General features: G+C 52.4%; 1 protein-coding gene across 2 annotated transcripts in view; it reads left to right on the forward strand.

The window, feature by feature from the left end:
* ECE1 (endothelin converting enzyme 1) overlaps nucleotides 1-19814 on the forward strand; it is a 123275-nt gene that overhangs the window by 92764 nt on the left and 10697 nt on the right. For both annotated transcript variants that reach the window (XM_044996096.1, XM_044996095.1), the window contains 6 exons: nucleotides 1846-1988; nucleotides 6157-6271; nucleotides 8452-8562; nucleotides 9763-9861; nucleotides 10685-10762; nucleotides 13175-13278. In XM_044996096.1, coding sequence (XP_044852031.1) covers nucleotides 1846-1988; nucleotides 6157-6271; nucleotides 8452-8562; nucleotides 9763-9861; nucleotides 10685-10762; nucleotides 13175-13278 — 650 coding nt within the window. The remainder of the gene's footprint in view (nucleotides 1-1845; nucleotides 1989-6156; nucleotides 6272-8451; nucleotides 8563-9762; nucleotides 9862-10684; nucleotides 10763-13174; nucleotides 13279-19814) is intronic.

The raw sequence follows: 19814 nt of genomic DNA on the forward strand, positions 1-19814 counted from the left end.
CAGGTTGTAGAGGCTAGATTGCTCAGATGAAGAGATCCCAGGTTCAATCCCTACTAATGGTGCAGCTGGGGGCATCATTACAATTGTTATTCCTGGAGTGGGAATAAGTTTACTCCGCTTGTCACCTTGAGCACTCCATTTACACCATTCTGGATTTATTACATCTTTTTTTTTCCTTTTGATCGGTCAAGACAGGAAATAATTCTGTCCCCTTCAACCTCTAGAAGCAGGAGTTGTCAAGGGAACCTGACTGCAAATTCTGACTAACCCATTAGACTGAGGGTTAACTGTTTTCCTCACTCTTGAGGGATAATAGCTTGCATCTCTGCATAGAAAGGGCAGGCAGCTGGCTGAGCCTGGACATACAGGACCAATTTAAGTCATCAGTAACTTAGAGCAACAGCAATCAGTTAGAAAACATCTATCTTGCATGCAATGGCAGCGTGCTGTGGTCCATTCCTCACTGGAGCTGCCTACCAGTTCAGGTTATAGAATCATAGGGTTGGAAGGGACCTTAGAAGGCCAACCCCCTGCTCAAAGCAGGACCAGTCCCCAGATTTTTACCTCAGTTCCCCAAATGGCCCCCTCAGGAATTGAACTCACAACCCTGAGTTTAGCAGGCCAATGCTCAAGCCACTGAGCTATCCCTCCCCCTGGTTCCTCGTGAAGGACTCCTATGACCATAGCTAAAGACCCTTGAGCAGCCTAGTCCATCTGACCCTAACTGCAAGACGTTCTCAAAATAAGATCCCTCGACTGTTGACCTGACACAGCAGCTCTTTCCTCCCTCCCTCACTTGGCTTCAGACAGACATCAGTGAAACTGAAGGTAAAATACGTGCTTTAATCCAGGCCTTTGGAGTGAAGGTGTATTTAAAGGGCACATATAAGGGCCCCTAGACAAATTAGAGGACTGGGCCAAAAGAAACCTGATGAGGTTCAACAAGGACAAGTGCAGAGTCCTGCACTTAGGATGGAATAATCCCATTCATTGCTACAGACTAGGGACCGAATGGCTAGGAAGCAGTTCTGCAGAAAAGGACCTAGGGGTTACAGTGGACGAGAAACTGGATATAAGTCAACAGTGTGCCCTTGTTGCCAAGAAGGCTAACGGCATTTTGGGCTGTATAAGTAGGGGCCTTGCCAGCAGATCGAGGGACGTGATAATTCCCCTCTATTCGACATTGGTGAGGCCTCATCTGGAGTACTGTGTCCAGGTTTGGGCCCCACACTACAAGAAGGATGTGGATAAATTGGAGAGAGTCCAGTGGAGGGCAACAAAAATGATTAGGGGGCTGGAGCACATGACTTATGAGGAGAGGCTGAGGGAACTGGGATTGTTTAGTCTGCAGAAGAGAAGAATGAGGGGGGATTTGATAGCTGCTTTCAGCTACCTGAAAGGGGGTTCCAAAGAGGATGGATCTAGACTGTTCTCAGTGGTACCAGATGACAGAACAAGGAGCAATGGTCTCAAGTTGCAGTGAGGGAGGTTTAGGTTGGATATTAGGAAACACTATTTCACTAGGAGGGTGGTGAAGTACTGGAATGGGTTCCCTCAGGAGGTGGTGGAATCTCCTTCCTTAGAGGTTTTTAAGGTCAGGCTTGACAAAGCCCTGGCTGGGATGATTTAGTTGGGTTTGGTCCTGCTTTGAGCAGGGGGTTCGACTAGATGACTTCCTGAGTTCCCTTCCAACCCTGATATTCTATGATATAGCCAGAGATCGCAGCTGCCCTGCAGACCGGCCTTTGGGCTAACGGTCTGTCCAGGTAACATAGCCCTGCCTCCTGTGCGCTGTGTCTTATTCGGTGGGCAACATGTAGTTTTTTATCTCTGCCTCTCTTCCAGAACCTGGCGCCAGCTATCAATTGGATGCCTTTCCTCTCCACTGTGTTCTACCCGATGGAACTCAATGAATCCGAGCCAGTGGTTGTCTATGCCAAAGAGTACTTGGAGCAAGTCTCCAGCCTCATCCAAGCCACGGACAGATGGTGAGAGCTCTTACCTCTGAATGGCAATGCAGGTATAGGAAACATCCTGCAGAATCCAGTCCGGATACCAAGAAACACGTAGGGTGTGATACTGTTATGCTCTGCAAAAGATGGGAATAACCTCTCTGTGATCTGTGTCGGTTGGCCCACCGAGCCACTAGTGGGCGGCAGGGAGCTACTGCCTCACTGGCCGTCCTGGGTCACGTCTCTGTCACTGGGGAATTAGCAGAGGGAGGGGCACCGCGGCGCGCCCCTCGGGCAGGGCGGCCCCGGCGAGGGCACCGCGGCGCGCCCCTGGGGCAGGGCGGCCCCGGCGAGGGCACCGCGGCGCGCCCCTGGGGCAGGGCGGCCCCGGCGAGGGCACCGCGGCGCGCCCCTGGGGCAGGGCGGCCCCGGCGAGGGCACCGCGGCGCGCCCCTGGGGCAGGGCGGCCCCGGCGAGGGCACCGCGGCGCGCCCCTGGGGCAGGGCGGCCCGGCGAGGGCACCGCGGCGCGCCCCTCGGGCACGGCGGCCCCGGCGAGGGCACCGCGGCGCGCCCCTCGGGCACGGCGGCCCCGGCGAGGGCACCGCGGCGCGCCCCTGGGGCAGGGCGGCCCCGGCGAGGGCACCGCGGCGCGCCCCTGGGGCAGGGCGGCCCCGGCGAGGGCACCGCGGCGCGCCCCTGGGGCAGGGCGGCCCGGCGAGGGCACCGCGGCGCGCCCCTCGGGCAGGGCGGCCCCGGCGAGGGCACCGCGGCGCGCCCCTCGGGCAGGGCGGCCCCGGCGAGGGCACCGCGGCGCGCCCCTCGGGCAGGGCGGCCCCGGCGAGGGCACCGCGGCGCGCCCCTCGGGCACGGCGGCCCCGGCGAGGGCACCGCGGCGCGCCCCTGGGGCAGGGCGGCCCCGGCGAGGGCACCGCGGCGCGCCCCTGGGGCAGGGCGGCCCCGGCGAGGGCACCGCGGCGCGCCCCTGGGGCAGGGCGGCCCCGGCGAGGGCACCGCGGCGCGCCCCTGGGGCAGGGCGGCCCGGCGAGGGCACCGCGGCGCGCCCCTCGGGCAGGGCGGCCCCGGCGAGGGCACCGCGGCGCGCCCCTCGGGCAGGGCGGCCCCGGCGAGGGCACCGCGGCGCGCCCCTCGGGCACGGCGGCGCCGGCGAGGGCACCGCGGCGCGCCCCTGGGGCAGGGCGGCGCCGGCGAGGGCACCGCGGCGCGCCCCTCGGGCAGGGCGGCCCCGGCGAGGGCACCGCGGCGCGCCCCTCGGGAGTTTGCTACCCGAGGCAGGTTGGCCGGGGTAGGGGAACGGAGGCCCACCCAACTCCACTGCGTTGCAGCCCAGGGCCCTGACAGTGGCGGAGCGAGGGTCCCGCCACTGGGTCAGCAGGGTCCTTCCGCAACACGCTGACCAAATAGACTCACCGCACTGTGCAGTTCTGTCCCTGGGCTCCTTCCTACCCAGTCTCTTAAGCGAGGCCCTCTGGGCCTTCCAGCTCGTCCAGGTATTCAGCTGCTGGCAGCTCCAGCTCCCCTTCCACCTCCGGTTCCTCCGGGAACTCAGCGGCAGGCAGCCCTGACAGGCCCTGTTCTTCCTCCAGGTCAGGTTTCTCCTGGTCCAGGGCCTCCCCTGGCCCAGCAGCAGGGTCTGAAGGGAGCAGCCAGCGGTCTGGGTCTGGGTCTGGGTCTGGGTCCCTCCCTGGTGCTGCTCTGACTGGACTAAGGGCCCCGCCCTTTGTACTTCCTGTTCCACCCCTCCCCTTCCAGAGGGGGGTGGAGAGAGTGGCTCTTTACTCTCCCGTTCAGAGGGAAGCCACCCTGGCTCCCTACACTCTCCACCAATCACATCTCTCCCACATCAGAGGGGGCTTATGGAGCAAGGTGCCACTTGGGTATGTCTATATGTACAGCAGCACAGCTGTACCAATACAGCTGCAGTGCGTCTGGTGAAGAGGCTGTATGCCGACGGGGAAGCTCTCTCCCGTTGACCAAAAAAACCCACCTCCGCAAGCTGCAGAAGCTATTTCATCAGGAGAAGCTCTCCTATACCCTTAGGCTATGTCTACACTAGAGAGTTTATAGCGGCACAGCTACACCTCTCTAAGATCTCCCGTGTAGCTGCACTGGGCCTATGGGAGAGAGCTCTCCCATCAACATAATTAATCCACCCCCAACGCGCAGCAGTAGTTATGTTGGCGGGAGAAGATTTCCTACTGACATAACGCTGTGCACACTAATGCTTATGCCGGCATAATTTATGTCGCTCGGGGGGGTGGAGTATTCACCCCCCTGAGTGACATAAGTTTTTCTGACAAAAATGGTAGTGTAGACACAGCCTTAAGTCTCCTGCCATACCCAAGCACTCCCTCAGGGATGCTGGGTTTATCCACACTTGAAATGCTACAGTGACACGGTTTTGCTACTGTAGTACTTCAGTGCAGACACTACCTACAGCAACAGCAGGGGTTCTCCCATTGGTGTGAGTAATTCACCTCTTCCATTGACCTAGCACTGTCTACACTAGGGTTTGGGTCGGCTTAACTATGTCGCTTATGGGTGTGGATTTTTCACACAGCTGAGTCGACCTAACTTTGTAGTGTAGACCGGGCCTTGGACAGCCAGAGGTAGCCTTGGAACCCAGGAGTCCAAGTGCAGTTGTTTACAGTGCTGCCAATGCATCTGAGTGCTGTTTGCATCAGGAGTCCATGTTTGGGGGAGGGGGACAGGAAAAGCCAGTTCCTGGCATATCAAGAGGTATAGACTGCCAAGCTCAGGTCCCCAGCTCTGCCTGATGGCCTGTGCTGAGAATGGCAATGTAGGGTATACACCCAGCAGACACCCTTCGCATGCACACCGGCTTTGGGACACTGTAAGTCAGAGCAGAATCCCTCCCTTAGGGCACCAGATACTGTGCCAGGGCACCCAGTGCTCCCACCCTCTTTGCTTTAGTAGAGAGAGCCTAAGACACATGCCCTTGTATGAGAGGTCTGATATGAAGCCTGAACTAAAGTAGTGGGCAAGCTTTGCTGATATAAAGCAAAGTTAGCAAAAGTCAGACTGTAAGCAGATGTCAGGCTCTGTCTGCGTGCAAGTTCACAGAATCTGGCAAGAACAGAGATGATATTGCAAAAACACACACATTCCTGAGAAGTGCTAGGCACAGGACACTCACACAAACACATTCCAGAAGGGTGATACTAGAACACCCCATACCAAGTATGGTACTAACACCCCCACCCCGCAAAGATAACGAGAACACCCTGACCCCTCCTAAAGATAAGGGTCAGGATGACAGTGTGATGGATAGAGATGTTTTGATCAAACTAACCACGCCCGAGGGGCAATACATAACTTGTTTGTATTTGTGTATAAAATGGAGTCTCCGAGGGAGTGTCTTTGGCCAGCCTAAGAGACAGTGGGAAGTCCCGCAACTGACTGAGTTGCATCCATTGTCACGGGCATACATGTGCTAGTGTAACTGTAGACATTAATCCAGGGAGCTAGGACCGTGCTTCGTCAGCAATAAACCTGACCAAGTACCTTTGTACCTTAACGGATCTTGTGGTCATTGGGCAGTTCAATCGAGGTCTGCTGTGCCAGCTGTCTGTGCAGAGGTGGAATGGCACAGAGAGAAAACACACACGCAGCCAAACATCTGACTACAGATGTGAAGACCTTCGTCCTTGGAAACACCCTGTGTGGTTTATTTGCAGTGTTTTAATCTCTCCATCCATACACAGCAGTGTCTCCACCCCTTTACACACCATATCTCAACTTTCTAACCCCTTCTCCAAAACAGGGGGCAGGGAACTAGTGTCTCCTTCCAGAGAACTCCCCTTGGTCAGGCCCTGCTAGTTGCTATTTCTTCTGCTTCTCCTCCCATTGCACTTCATTCTTGTGCTCTTTTATCCAGTCTCCTTGTTAATGGGCTAATCAGCTCATTAGCGTCCCTGCCCCAGTCTGATCTGTTAATGAGGAACTCCTCTCCTTAATCAGGCCCTGCCAGTGGGCCTGACTGATTAAACAGTGACCAGAAAGCTGGTGGGTCAGTGGCTGATTCCCAGCACTCTGTCACAGGTACCAAATGGCTGACCCCGTTGTGGACCAGAATGACAAAGGTCGGGGGGACTCGACTCCAGAGAACAGTTGGGAACGTCCATGTTTTGTAGAAAATCTTTTTATTCTCTCTTCCATTGCAGCCTCCTGAACAGCTACATGATCTGGAACCTGGTGAGGAAAACCAGCTCCTTCCTGGACCAGCGCTTCCAGGAAGCAGAGGAGAAATTAATGGAAGTCATGTATGGGACCAAGAAGGTGAGTCTGTGGGGGAACAGGGGGGAGATGGGAGAGAAACTACATGACACTACCCAAGATAGTCTCCAGTCCCCACCCCCAAATCACTGTGCCTCCTAGCTTAAAATCTTCCAGGCTGCTCTCTTTCAGCCTAGCGGGTCGCTCCAAAGGGCTCCCACTTCCCATGTGAGGTGCCCCACACAGCTTCATCCATACATAGGAGGAGACATGGGCTTTCCGTTTATGTGAGGCTGCCCTTCTGATTTGGCAGGGCCACAAGCTGTTGGCCTGGAGGGAAGGAGAGAAATTCCTCCCTTTCCTCCCCACTGCAGGAAGGCCTGGCACAGGGCAGTTCCCTGCTGCTGGCCCAAGAGCTGCAGAGTTTGAGTGGGGTGCCTGGCCCCATACAGTCACTTGCCTTGCATCTGCTTAAGGCCACCCTTGTCTCATTAAGGACCAGCGGAGGCCACCTCAATCATTCCACAATGGATCCATCTCTCCAAAGGCCAGCAGTGTCCCCACCCACTGCACTGAGCTCTTTGTGAAGTGGGGGAGGCTGCACACAGAACTGCCAAACGCCACTGTAAGAGTGTAGTAGGATTGCTCCCTCCTCCAACCAGCCTGTGAAATGGTTCCTGGAGCCCTGACTTCTTCCCAGGCAAGCGGTTAGGACCAGATGCATGGAAGAGGGAGTCTGGCCCAGCCTGGCTGAGCAGCACTTCCATGCAGGATCACCTAGGTGTATGCTTTTATCATGCTGAGATAAGAGCAGCCTCTGAATCACAGGAAATGGGCTCTCACTGCACTGGGACAAGGTGCTGGGATTGGTTTTGTCTGCACCTCTGAGGGGGAGGAGATGGCAAGAAGGGGAGCCTCTGGGCCTAATGTGGCCCTGGGGGACAGGCAGTCACCCAGTCCCATGGGGAGGGAGGGAGGAATGGGACAGCAGGGCATAGAAATGACCATCTCAGTGGAGCGAAAGAGAAGCCTTAGCAGGCTTGAGTGATGGGAGTGTATCTCTGAAACCCTCGTGACTAACGTAAGGGCGAGTGGGAGGCGAGATCCCCTCTGCTTTCTATGGGCCCGCTGACAGTGGGGGCCAAAGGGGACAATTGCCCAGGGCCTGGGCGATTTAAAAGGGCCCAGGAGTCCCTGGCCGTTGCCGCCGGCAGCACAGCAAGCCTAAAGCAGCTTTCTGCCCACCCAGAAGCAGCTGGCGTCCCTGCAGGCCCTGGGGAAGGGGGTCTCTGCACGCTGCCCCGCCCCGAGTGCCAACTCCATAGCTCCCATTGGCTGGGAACCGTGGCCAATGGGAGCTGCAGGGGTGGTGCCTGCAGGCAGCGGTGCACGGAGACATCCAGGGCCCCCCACCTAGGAGCCACTGCCAGAAAGGTGTGCCAGTCATTTTTGGGAGCCACCCGAGATAAGCGCCACCCCCTGACCCTTTCCTGAACCCCAACACCCTGCCCCAGTCTAGAGCCCACACCCAAACTCCCTCCCAGAGCCCGACCCCGCACCCCCTCTGGCACCCAAACTCTCTCCCAGAGCCTGCACCCCAGCCCCTTGCCCCAGCCTGGTGAGAGTGAGTGAGGGTGGGGGAGAACGAGCGATGGAGGGTGAGGGGATGGAGTGAGCAGGGGGCAGGGCCTCGGAGAAGGGGCAGGACAGGGGTGTGGTCTCAGGGTAGGGAAGGGACAGGTGGTGGGGCCATTGCCTTCTTTGGGTTTGCGCGATTAGACAGTGGGCAGCCCTACCAGGCAGGCATGTGGAAGCCCTGGCCATGCCCAGCAGCGCAGCAGGCAGCTCACTGGGCACCAGCCAACACGGGCGCTGCACTGCCCAAAAGTCAGGTGGACCACATCTGCGTGGCCATGGCTTCTGCATGCGTGGGGGCCCATTGGCTGTTCTGCCCTGGGGCCTGGAATTGCTGTCAGTGGACCTGGCTTGGCTAAGCAGTATTTCTTCTCCACACACACACACAAGTGCCATTCTGTCCCCACATACAGAACCCCCTCTTCTGTGCCCCTCCTTCCCAGGCTTGGCTAAGCAGCACCCCCAGTTCCTCCTCCTCCTTAGCTAGTGCACTAAAAGCGCACTCTCCTGTTTAACCCACTGCTCCCATGTCAGAGGCCTCTCTGCACAGAGCTGTGTCTGGCATGGGGCAGGAGCGACTGGTTTAATCTTCTCTTCTCCCCCCACAGACCTGTCTGCCACGCTGGAAGTTCTGCGTCAGCGACACCGACAACAGCCTGGGCTTTGCGCTGGGAGCCATGTTTGTTAAAGCCACTTTTGCAGAGGACAGCAAGAAAATAGTACGTCCCCACCTCACACTGGATTACTGGGCTGGCTCGCAGGCCAGTGGGGAGTGAATCTAGAGCTAGATTGATTTACTGTCTCTCGAGTCACCTTGCATGTGAAAGTGAAGCTCCCCCAACATGGTGTTTAAAGCTTCAAACAATAGCACAGTATGGACCCCATAAATGCCTCTGGAAAACCTGTGTCTGGGGGTGGAGGGAAGGGGTTGGTGGTGTGCCCCGAATCAGTCACAGCTCCAATTAACTGCTGCCTAGCCCCCGCCACCACCAAACCTACTGTATAATGGGGGAGAAGGAAAATCCCTGTATTTCTACAGCACTTCACAGGGAGCTCTGGCCATTTTCTAGATGGGGAAACTGAGGTACAAAGGGACATGACTGGCCCAAGGTCACACAGTGAGTTAGTAACAGAGCTGGAGCAGAACCTAGATCCTCTGGCTCCTAATTCTGTGCACTATCCAGTGCTCTATGCCACTTCTTGGGAGAACTCGCAGCTCTTCTATTTGGAAAGGGACCGTCTATCTCATCTCCAGACTATCCAGTGCACCAGACTGAGGACATTGTCCCAAATGGACATGACTGAGTGTCATTACATGCTGCAGGGTTACAAGCCATGCTTTAGAAGCAGATCTCACCAAGCTGGAGAGGCTGCAGACTTAAGGCTCCCTCCATAATGTCTCTTATGCTCTCAGGAACCTACTTAACTCTCCTCATCCTTACAGCCTCCTGGCTAGATTGATCAAAACCCACTTTCTTTCTCTGACCTACGTTTGTCCTCCTTTTGGCAGAGCCCAGCATACACCCGTACACCAGCCCTCATTGCACCTAATGGCGCTTGAGCCAACATGACCTTCTTGTCTCCTGCAGTGCACAGTGGCATCCTCCCAATAGCAGCAGCTCTGCTCTGGGGGGAGCATTTGCTTCTCTGCCGCTACGTGTGGGTCCCAAACAAAAACCAAGCCACTAATTCATCGTTGCAATCTACCAGCTTCAAAGTAGGTCATATTTTTTAGGAGTGAATTGGGGACAGCACCCTGACCAGCTGGGCCCTTCACATCCTGTCTACAGCTGGGTGTGGTGGGGGTTGTTTCTATCTCCCCACAGCTATTTCAAGAGACTTTTGCTTAGTCTTTGATCCTGTTGAGCAGGGTAAATGTTTTGGCTTCCAGCTGACACAAGACCTCTTATTTTGTCTAGGCCGAGGAAATGATTACAGAGATTAAAACTGCCTTTGAGGAAAGCCTGGCCACTCTGCAGTGGATGGATGAAGAGACGAGGAAATCTGCCAAGGAGAAGGCTAGTGGTGTCTAAGCAAGGCACAGTCTGCCCCTCACTCCATGCCTTGGGGGCGCTCTGTACAGCCCCTAGCATTTCCATCATGAGATTGTTTCAAGCAGATCCTGGCATTTTCCTTTTGCCACCTCAGAGCTGGGGAGCTCCTATATTAATTTTTCAGTAGTTACTACCCATCCTTGACTGTTTTTCTGCTAGCCTGCGGGGGTCCAGGGCCATGATCGTCTAAGCACCGTGGCATCTTAAGACTCATCACAGACTAACAAACAAGGCCATTATTATGTGTATTCCGTGGGTGTGCACTGCTGGGATATTTCCCTAGGGGACAGCTCTGTCATGTGAGAGCACAGTCTTTGAGCTTTATTTCTTGCCCTTTCCCATTGTAAATCCCAGTAACCCAAGATTTGTGATCCCATAAATGTGTGTAGACCTCTCTGCCTAACAAGGCTGGGCTCCAGTAGGTGACACATGGAAAAGACTCAAAATGAGGGAGATACCAATTATTCGTGCAAGAAAGTTAAAAATGCTGTGGGATCCCTTCCATCCATGCAACCTCCCTCTCCGTGGCTGGTTCCAGGAGCCTGCATTTCTGATGCAAATAATTTTCAGCGATAAAAGTGAGTTGTGGGGAGTGACACCAGATCTGGATGGAAAGTAAGGAACTTGAGCTTACCATGTGTGACAGCCCTTGGAATTAGAGCCCTGTGGCCAAGCTGGACTCTTTCCCCACCTACCCTCCACAAACCCACAGGATGTGCACAGATCAGAGGAACAGCCTTATGTGACCCTTGTAAATTACTCTTCTCTCTTTCCAACTCCAACCCAGGCAGATGCAATCTATGACTTGATCGGCTACCCCAAGTTTATCCTGGATCCCAAGGAGCTTGACAAGGTGTTTCATGATGTGAGTTGACTGGCTGCACACTCTCCTGTCTGAGTTCCCTCTACTGCTCCACTCTTGCCCCCATTGTAAGAATCCACTGGGGAAACTGCCGCCCCATGTTAAATCCTGATACAGGAGCCCTCACAAAAGAATAAGAGTACTTGTGGCACCTTAGAGGCTAACACAGTTATTTGAGCATAAGCTTTTGTGGGCTAGAACCCACTTCACCGGATGCATGCAGTGGAAGATACAGTAGGAAAAAGACAAAGAAAGACACACACACACACACACACACACACACACACACACACACACACACACACACACACACACACACACACACACACACACACACACACACACACACACACACACACACACACACACACACACACACACACACACACACACACACACTCACTTGAATAAAGACTGGGAGTGGATGGGTCATTACACAATGTAAAACTGTTTTCTCATGCTAATTCCCGCCCCCTGCTTCTCACACCTCTTGTCAATGGTTGGAAATGCGCCATCCTGATTATCACTACAAAAGTCTTTTTTCTTCTGCTGATAATACCTCATCTAATAGCTGACCTTAATTAATTACCCTCATTACAGTTGGTATGGCAACACCCATTTTTTCATATTCTCTGTGTATATATATTTTCCTACTGTATCTTCCACTGCATGCATCTGATGAAGTGGGTTTTAGCCCACGAAAGCTTATGCTCAAATAAATTTGTTAGTCTCTAAGATGCCACAAGTGCTCCTTGTTCTTTATGCTGGGTTAAGTGTCCACCCCAGTAAACGTGCATTGCAGCAGCCCAGCCTGAGGTGAGCAGCACAAAGATTGTTGCTTGGCTCCATGGCTGATAGGGAAACATGTAGCATGCTGGGTAATTTTGGCCACTACTATAAGCTGAGCATCCTGGAGAGGATTCTGAGCCACTGAGAGCCTGGTTTTCTGCCAATAGAAAGTTGGCAACCCTACCAGCAGTTTCTCTCTCATGGGGCTGGGCCCAGCTCCCCACTCCTGGCCCGGCGATCTGGTGTGAGGGGTGCAGCACCATTCAGGTGTGGCCCAGCCACACCTCTATAATGATGGGAGGGAGGCTGAGCCAAATCTGAGTGAGTGCCAGGGTTACAGTGCCAAGCAGCTCGATGAGCCATGTCACAGCACCTGGAGTGGAGAGCTGAGCCCAGCCCAAGGGGATAGGAGCTGCCCCAGCCAGATGAGTGCAGGGTGGGTTCGTTCCCCAGCCCTGTGTGAAAATTCGTGTCATCCACCTTTTGTCCAGTGCATAATATTCTTAGAAAGGCACCACACATACATACACCGCAAGGCAACTGCCCCTCTCCCTGCCTGGAAATCACTGTGGTTCTAGCCAGTTCTGGACGTGATCAGCACCATCTCAGTCTTGTTTGGGTTGGGGTTGAACTAGCTGTGACACAGCTGTCTTGGTCAGCAGTTCTCAAACCGCAACCCAGTCAGCACACAGCTGCGGGCTCCAGGCTAGTGGCGGGCTCCTGGCTGCCCTGCCGGGCGGTGGGCTCCAGGCTGCCCTGACGCTCTCTGGGCTCCCAACTGGGCTGCCCTGCTGCACAGCAGGCTCAGGGGCCAGGGGGCCCGGCTACCGCTGGCCCTGCATGGTAGGGCCCGGGGTCCCAGTGGGGTCCTAGCTTTCCCTCCCTCCCCCCCGCCTCGGTGGGGCTCAGGGTCTGGGCAGCCGGCTGCCACCTGGCCCCCTGCAGTGGGGCTCAGTTTCCCGGCTCCCTTGCCACACAGTGGGGCTCAGTGTTCAGACTTCTGGCTCCCCTCCTGCCCGGCGGGCTGCCAGCTCCCCTTCCTGTTGGCAGGCTCCGGGGTCTGGGTCCCTGTTGCTTGCCCAGCTCTCTGCTCCTGGCCCACTCTGTGGAGGGGTCTCTGGAGGGCACTGAGCATAGGGGTTTATGGGTGGGGGGCACAGTGGTTCTCAACCTGCGGCCCAGCTAACACTTTGTGGGCTGCATATAAATAGGTTGAGAACCACTGGTCTAGGTTGTCCCCACAGTCAATGAGTGAACTATTTGGTCAGGGCTTGGTGGGAAGAGAGTGGAGCGGGTGTTATCTGTCTATGGACAGCCTGGAGTCTGCAGTGTTTCCTCATGCAGGACCAAACATTGGCATTAATAGGAATGGGGTGAGATTGAGCCCTGAGGGACACTGTACGTTAGGTGCCTAGAGGCAGAAGAACAGCTGCCCATTGCAAACCTTTGAGACCTGTATGCAAGGTACAGATGCCACTCTGCAATGCACTCAGATACTATAGTGATGGGCACTGTGTGAGCCCCAAGCCAGACACTGCAGGGCTGCAAACGGTAGCAGCGGGGGATACTGGTCTCGGGTCATGCTGGTGGCTCTTTCTCCAGGACTGATGGGTTTGGGTTTTGCAGTATGAAGCTGTCTCCAGTCTGTACTTCGAGAACGTCATGCAATTTTATAACTTCTCTGCCCGAGTGGCCGCTGAGCAACTCCGGAAACCTCCAAATCGGGACCAGTAAGTCCTCCCTGCCCTGCTTTTCCCTGCTGGGGTGGGGGGAGTCTCCTCTGCCCCAGATTATACAATTAGCTTCGACACATTTACACAACCTGGGGACCCAGTGCTGTATAACACAGCCACAGTTTGACCAGTAACTAGGTTTGGCTTCTTCCATAACGACGCTACAGCACATTGATCTAGAGACTAAAATCTCTATGGTGTCCAGTTCCAGAACCGCTGATACCAAAACAAAAATCCATCCCTTTCCGTAGTTTCAGTGGTTGTGCTCAGAACACATGTGTAACTGGAACACCTAGGAGTACTTCTTCTCTCCCATGGGCTGCTGTTGATACTACTAACAAACAGCTCTTCACCCCAATGGTGCACAGAGCTCCGAGCAGCCTCTAGAACAGTGGTTCTCAAACGTTTGTACTGGTTACCCCTTTCACATAGCAAGCCTCTGTGTGCGACCCCCCTTTTAAATTAAAAACATTTCTTTATGTATTTAACACCATTATAAATGCTGGAGACAAAGTGGGGTTTGGGATGGAGGCTGACAGCTCGCGACGCCCCATGTAATAACCTTGTGACCCCCTGAGGGGTCCCGACCCCCAGTTTGAGAACTCCTGCTCTAGAATACCTCTCTTCTCCAGACCACAAAAATCGAGCATAATGCTAAGGTCTGATTTACACCCCTCAGAGCCTTGGGAACTCAGCTGAGGTCTCTCTTCTTCATCGAGTGGTGTCCCTGTGGGTGCTCCACTTGAGGTGGTGGTGCGTCCCAGCGCCATCAATCGGACATTTTGCTAGCAGTGTCTGGTCGGGCGGCACGCGTGCACAGTAGCTGTCTCATGGCAGCACTTGATGCTTCTGGCACGCGCATGCACCGACCCCCTGAGTTCCTTCTCAACCATCCTCGGCTTGAGATGGAGTCCATTAGCAGTGTCCCTACCTATAACAAAATAATTAGATTTTAGATATTTAGGATAGTACTTATAGTGTTAATAGTTAGTTTAAGCTTGGATTTAAGTAGATGTTGTTTTTAGTAGCGTAGAAGCACCATCTACCCCAATGAAGGGAACAGCACCGCAACTCGTGCCTCAAACTATGGCACCCCCTCCGCCACTGCCACAGAGCATAGAACAACCTAATCAAGACACCACAGTGCTGAGAAAGGCCACACAGCAGCAATCGGCACTGAAAGCGGCGGTACCACATACAGTGGCACTGATGTCTGCTGAACAAACCACAACAACTCAGATTGCAGCTGCACTGAGCTCTCCTCTACTCGGCACCACAGATTTGTCAGTATCTACGGCACCAGACCAGCCCACTCACCCATTGCACCACCATTTTCAAGCGATGAAGATGAAGAAGAGGAAGCTATCTTCTTTTCTGGCCATTCTTCCCCAACAGCGACCAAATACAAAAGAAAATCAGACCCAAATAAGGTCTACCACCATGGCAGGTTCACTTATGGATATGCTCACCCATGCCATTCCAGCTACAATGGGACCCATGGGCAGCTTTTAGGGCACAATTCCAAGAGCTTACATCCGCACGCAGAAAAATCATAACATCAGCACCGACTTCAGTACCCAAACCCTCTGAAGCCACAGAGGAAGGGGAAGAAGAAAGAGATGACACATCAGAACATGGTGAGCCTCCAGAACACAATTCCTCATCCTCTCCAAATGAAGCAGTTATACCCACAACTACAACGGCCCCTGACGAATTCAAACACTTCCAGGCAAGTGGCACATCCCTCTAAAAGAAGTACAGGAGACACAACACCAACTCCTGAAAATACTCCATACATTAACTTCCTCCAAGATCGCCATCCCCATCAATGATGCCCTCCTGGACCTGGCAGACGTAGTGTGGCAAACTCCGGCCTCCATCCCACCAACTAACAAGTGCATGGATAAGAAATATCACGTGCCAAATAAAGGGATGGAATTCCTATTTCCGCACTCACCACCAAACTCTTTAGTGGTGGACGCAGTAAATCAAAGAAACAAACAATATAAATCCACTCCTTAAGACAAAGAATGGAAGAGACTGGATCTTCTAGGCCAAGAAGTGTATACATCAGCCACACTACAAATCCACACTGCAAATGACACCGCACTACTGGCAAACTATGATCATGACAATTATAACAAATTCACAGAATTCACCCAGGATATACCTGAGGGGAAAAGAGAACAATTCCGGGCCATCGTGAATGAAGGCCAGCTTATCTCCAGGACAGCACTACAGGCCACCCTCGACACGATGGCAACAGCCATTGTAATGCGCAGTGCATCATGGCTGCATTCATCAGGAATCCCCAGAGTACTGCAACACAAAGTGGAAGACTTTCCCTTCAACAGAGACACACTATTTTTGGTCAAAACCGACAAAGTTCCCCACTCCATGAAAGACTCCAGGGTGACCCTCAGAACATTAGGGCTATATACAATCCAAACAGGAGACAACGTTATCAGCTATTCCCCAAGGGTCAGTCCTAGGACCAATCCTATTCAATTTATTCATAAATGATCTGGAGAAAGGAGTAAACAGTGAGGTGGCAAAGTTTGCAGATGATACAAAACTACTCAAGATAGTTAAGACCAAAGCAGATGGTGAAGAACTTCAAAAAGATCTCACAAAACTAAGTGATTGGGCAACAAAATGGCAAATGAAATTTAATGTGGATAAATGTAAAGTAATGCACATTGGAAAAAATAACCCCAACTATACATACAATATGATGGGGGCTAATTTAGCTACAACGAGTCAGGAAAAAGATCTTGGAGTCATCGTGGATAGTTCTCTGAAGATGTCCATGCAGTGTGCAGAGGCGGTCAAAAAAGCAAACAGGATGTTAGGAATCATTAAAAAGGGGATAGAGAATAAGACTGAGAATATATTATTGCCCTTATATAAATCCATGGTACGCCCGCATCTCGAATACTGTGTACAGATGTGGTCTCCTCACCTCAAAAAAAGATATTCTAGCACTAGAAAAGGTTCAGAAAAGGGCAACTAAAATGATTAGGGGTTTGGAGAGGATCCCATACGAGGAAAGATTAAAGAGGCTAGGACTCTTCATCTTGGAAAAGAGGAGACTAAGGGGGGATATGATAGAGGTAAATAAAATCATGAGTGATGTTGAGAAAGTGGATAAGGAAAAGTTATTTACTTATTCCCATAATACAAAAACTAGGAGTCACCAAATGAAATTAATAGGCAGCAGGTTTAAAACAAATAAAAGGAAGTTCTTCTTCACGCAGCGCACAGTCAACTTGTGGCACTTCTTACCTGAGGATGTTGTGAAGGCTAGGACTATAACAGCGTTTAAAAGGGAACTGGATAAATTCATGGAGGTTAAGTCCATAAATGGCTATTAGCCAGGATGGGTAAGAATGGTGTCCCTAGCCTCTGTTTGTCAGAGGATGGAGATGGATGGCAGGAGAGAGATCACTTGATCATTGCCTGTTAGATTCATTCCCTCTGGGGCACCTGGCATTGGCCACTGTCGGTACACAGGATACTGGGCTGGATGGACCTTTGGTCTGACCCGGTACGGCCGTTCTTATGTTCTTATACAACAGAAATTGAGACAACACGTCTCAGCAACAGCAGAGAGCATACAAAGCAAGGGGACAAAGAAATAGACCACAAAGTCGCCAACAGAACCAACCCCAGAACTCAGCGTCTCAACCACCACCAAACAAACTGCAATTTTGGAGTATTGGTCAAGGGTCTGCACAACCTCCCCATAACACCAGTGTGGGCAGACAACACTCAAATCTTTGGGCACCGACTCAGGCCATTTTACACCAACTGGGCCTCGATCACATCCGATCAGTGGGTTTTAGAACTAATTTTAATGGGCTATACCATCCCTTTTACATCTATCCTAGCTACCCACCCCCTTCCCTGTCCCTTTTCAGGGACCCTTCTCACAAGCATCTATTGAGACAAGAGGTGCATCACCTTCTGCAAATCGGTGCGGTGGAACTAGTCCCAATACAACACAGAGGAAAGGGATTTTATTCCCATTACTTTCTAACTCAAAAGAAAAATGGGGGGTGGAGACCCCATCCTAGACCTAAGAAAACCCAACAAATTTGGCCATGCCCACAGATTCTCTAACTATCAGAGGAGTGAAGTTCTGGAACAGCCTTCCAAGGGGAGTAATGGGGGCAAAAGACATATCTGGCTTCAAGACTAAGCTTGATAAGTTTATGGAGGGGATGGTATGATGGAATAGCCTAATTTTAGCAATTAATTCATCTTTCACTACTAGCAGTAAATATGCACAATGGCTTGTGAGGGGATGTTAGATGGGGTGGGATCTGAGTTACTACAGAGAATTCTTTTCTGGGTGTCTGGCTGGTGAGTCTTGCCCACATGCTCAGGGCTTAACTGATCGCCATATTTGCGGTCGGGAAGGAATTTTCCTCTAGGGCAGATTGGCAGAAGCCCTGGGGGTTTTTCGCCTTCCTCTGCAGCGTGGGGCACGGGTCACTTTCTGGAAGATTCTCTGCACCTTGAAGTCTTTAAACCATTATTTGAGGACTTCAATGGCTCAGACACAGGTTTGATAGAGGAATGGGTGAGTGAGATTGTGTGGCCTGCATTGTGCAGGAGGTCAGACTAGATGATCATAATGGTCCCTTCTGACCTTAAAGTCTATGAGTCTATGATTCAAAATGGTCACCCTGAACTCAATGATCCCTCCACTGGAAAAAGGGGACTGGTTCGCAGCCCTCAACCTACAAGATGCACACTTTCACATTACAATCCACCCGGCTCATAGATGTTTCATAAGGTTCACAGTAGGATAAGAACACTTCCAATACAGCGTGCTACCATTCAGCCTATTGACAGCACTGAGAGTGTCCACCAAAACACTGGCGGTCGTAGCAGCGCACCTACACAGACAAGGGATACTCATATTCCCTTACTTAGACGACTGCCTAATCAAGGGCTCCACAAAGACAGAAACAAAAAGAGGTGTTCAGTTAACCATCTCCCTCTTCCACAATCAACAAAAAGAAATCCACCCTCACTCCAGTACAACAACTGGAATTCATAGGTGCTCCCCTGGACTCACGGCCAGAGCATCCCTTCCAGAGCCCTGCTTTACAACTATGACCTCCTTTATATCGGTGGTCTCGCTTAGCCCATGAGTGCATGCACACACCTGCTTACAACTACTGGGACACATGGCGGCCATCATGTTCGTGGTCAAGCACACCAGGCTACATATGTGGTGCCTACAAAGATGACTGAATACAGTCTACATACCACGAAGGCACAGCCTAAACAAGAGAATCACACCCACCGCAGAGGTGATTCAGTCATTGCACTGATGGACAAACACATCAAACTTGTGCTCAGGCATACCTTTCCAACAGAAAACACCATCGGTTCAAATCACAACAGACGCCTCTCTGATCGGATGGGGGGCCCACCTGAAACAATACATTGCCCAGGGCAAATGGTCACCAACAGAGACACACCTTCACATAAACCTACTAGAACTATGTGTGGTCTGCAATGCATGCTACCACTTCCTTCTACTCATAAGAAACAAGCAGGACAGGGAGCGCAATCACTGGGAGATGCGTTCCTGATAAAATGGAACGCCCTGTACTAAATGCTTTCCCTCCAATTCCTCTAATCTCCAGAGTCATACACAAAACACAAACTGACAGAGCCAAGATAATCCTCATAGTGCCCTCATGACCCAGACAGTCTTGGTTCCCTTACCTGAATTGCATGGTGATATGCACTCCATTCAGTATCCCTCAACGATATGATCTCCTCTCACAGGACAACAGACAAGTCCTCCATTCTGATCTAGGGAAACTTCACCTGAGAGCGTGGCTTCTTCGTGGCTCCGAGTGACCGAATTAACCTGTTTGGATCAAGTACAAGAAGTACTGATTAACAGCAGGAAACAAAACACACAACATACTTACCTCCAAAAATGGAAGAGATTTTTTAATTTGACGCCAAAACAAACAAGTATCAGCAAACCAGGCCCCACTCCCATTGATCCTGGAGTATCTACTATCGTTAAAGAAATCAGGACTGGCTACAGACTCGATCAAGGTCCACCTCGCGGCAATAACCGCCTTCCACCAACAGATAGACGGGACCTCAGTATTCGCCCACCCGATTACAAAGAGATTTATAACAGGCCCACAAAACATGTATCTGGACATCCTTGAACCCACTCCGCCATGGGACTTTAACCTAGTGTGCAAATGCTTAACCTGAAAACCATTCGAACCCTTAGCATCTTGCTCTATGCCATCACATCGGCATGAAGAGTGAGCGAGATTGCAGCGCTCATGGCTCACCCCCCCATACACAATATTCCACAAGGACAAAGTGGCTCTGAGGACTCACCCAAAATTCATACCCAAAATATCATCCTCATTCCACCTTAACCAACCAATTCACCTACCCACTTTCCATCCTAAACCACACAACAACCCACAAGAGGCAGCATTACACACATTAGATGTCTGCCATGCCCTGGGCTATTAGGT

The sequence above is a fragment of the Mauremys mutica genome, chromosome 21 (genome assembly GCF_020497125.1).
Source record: "Mauremys mutica isolate MM-2020 ecotype Southern chromosome 21, ASM2049712v1, whole genome shotgun sequence".
Lineage (NCBI taxonomy): Eukaryota > Metazoa > Chordata > Testudines > Geoemydidae > Mauremys > Mauremys mutica.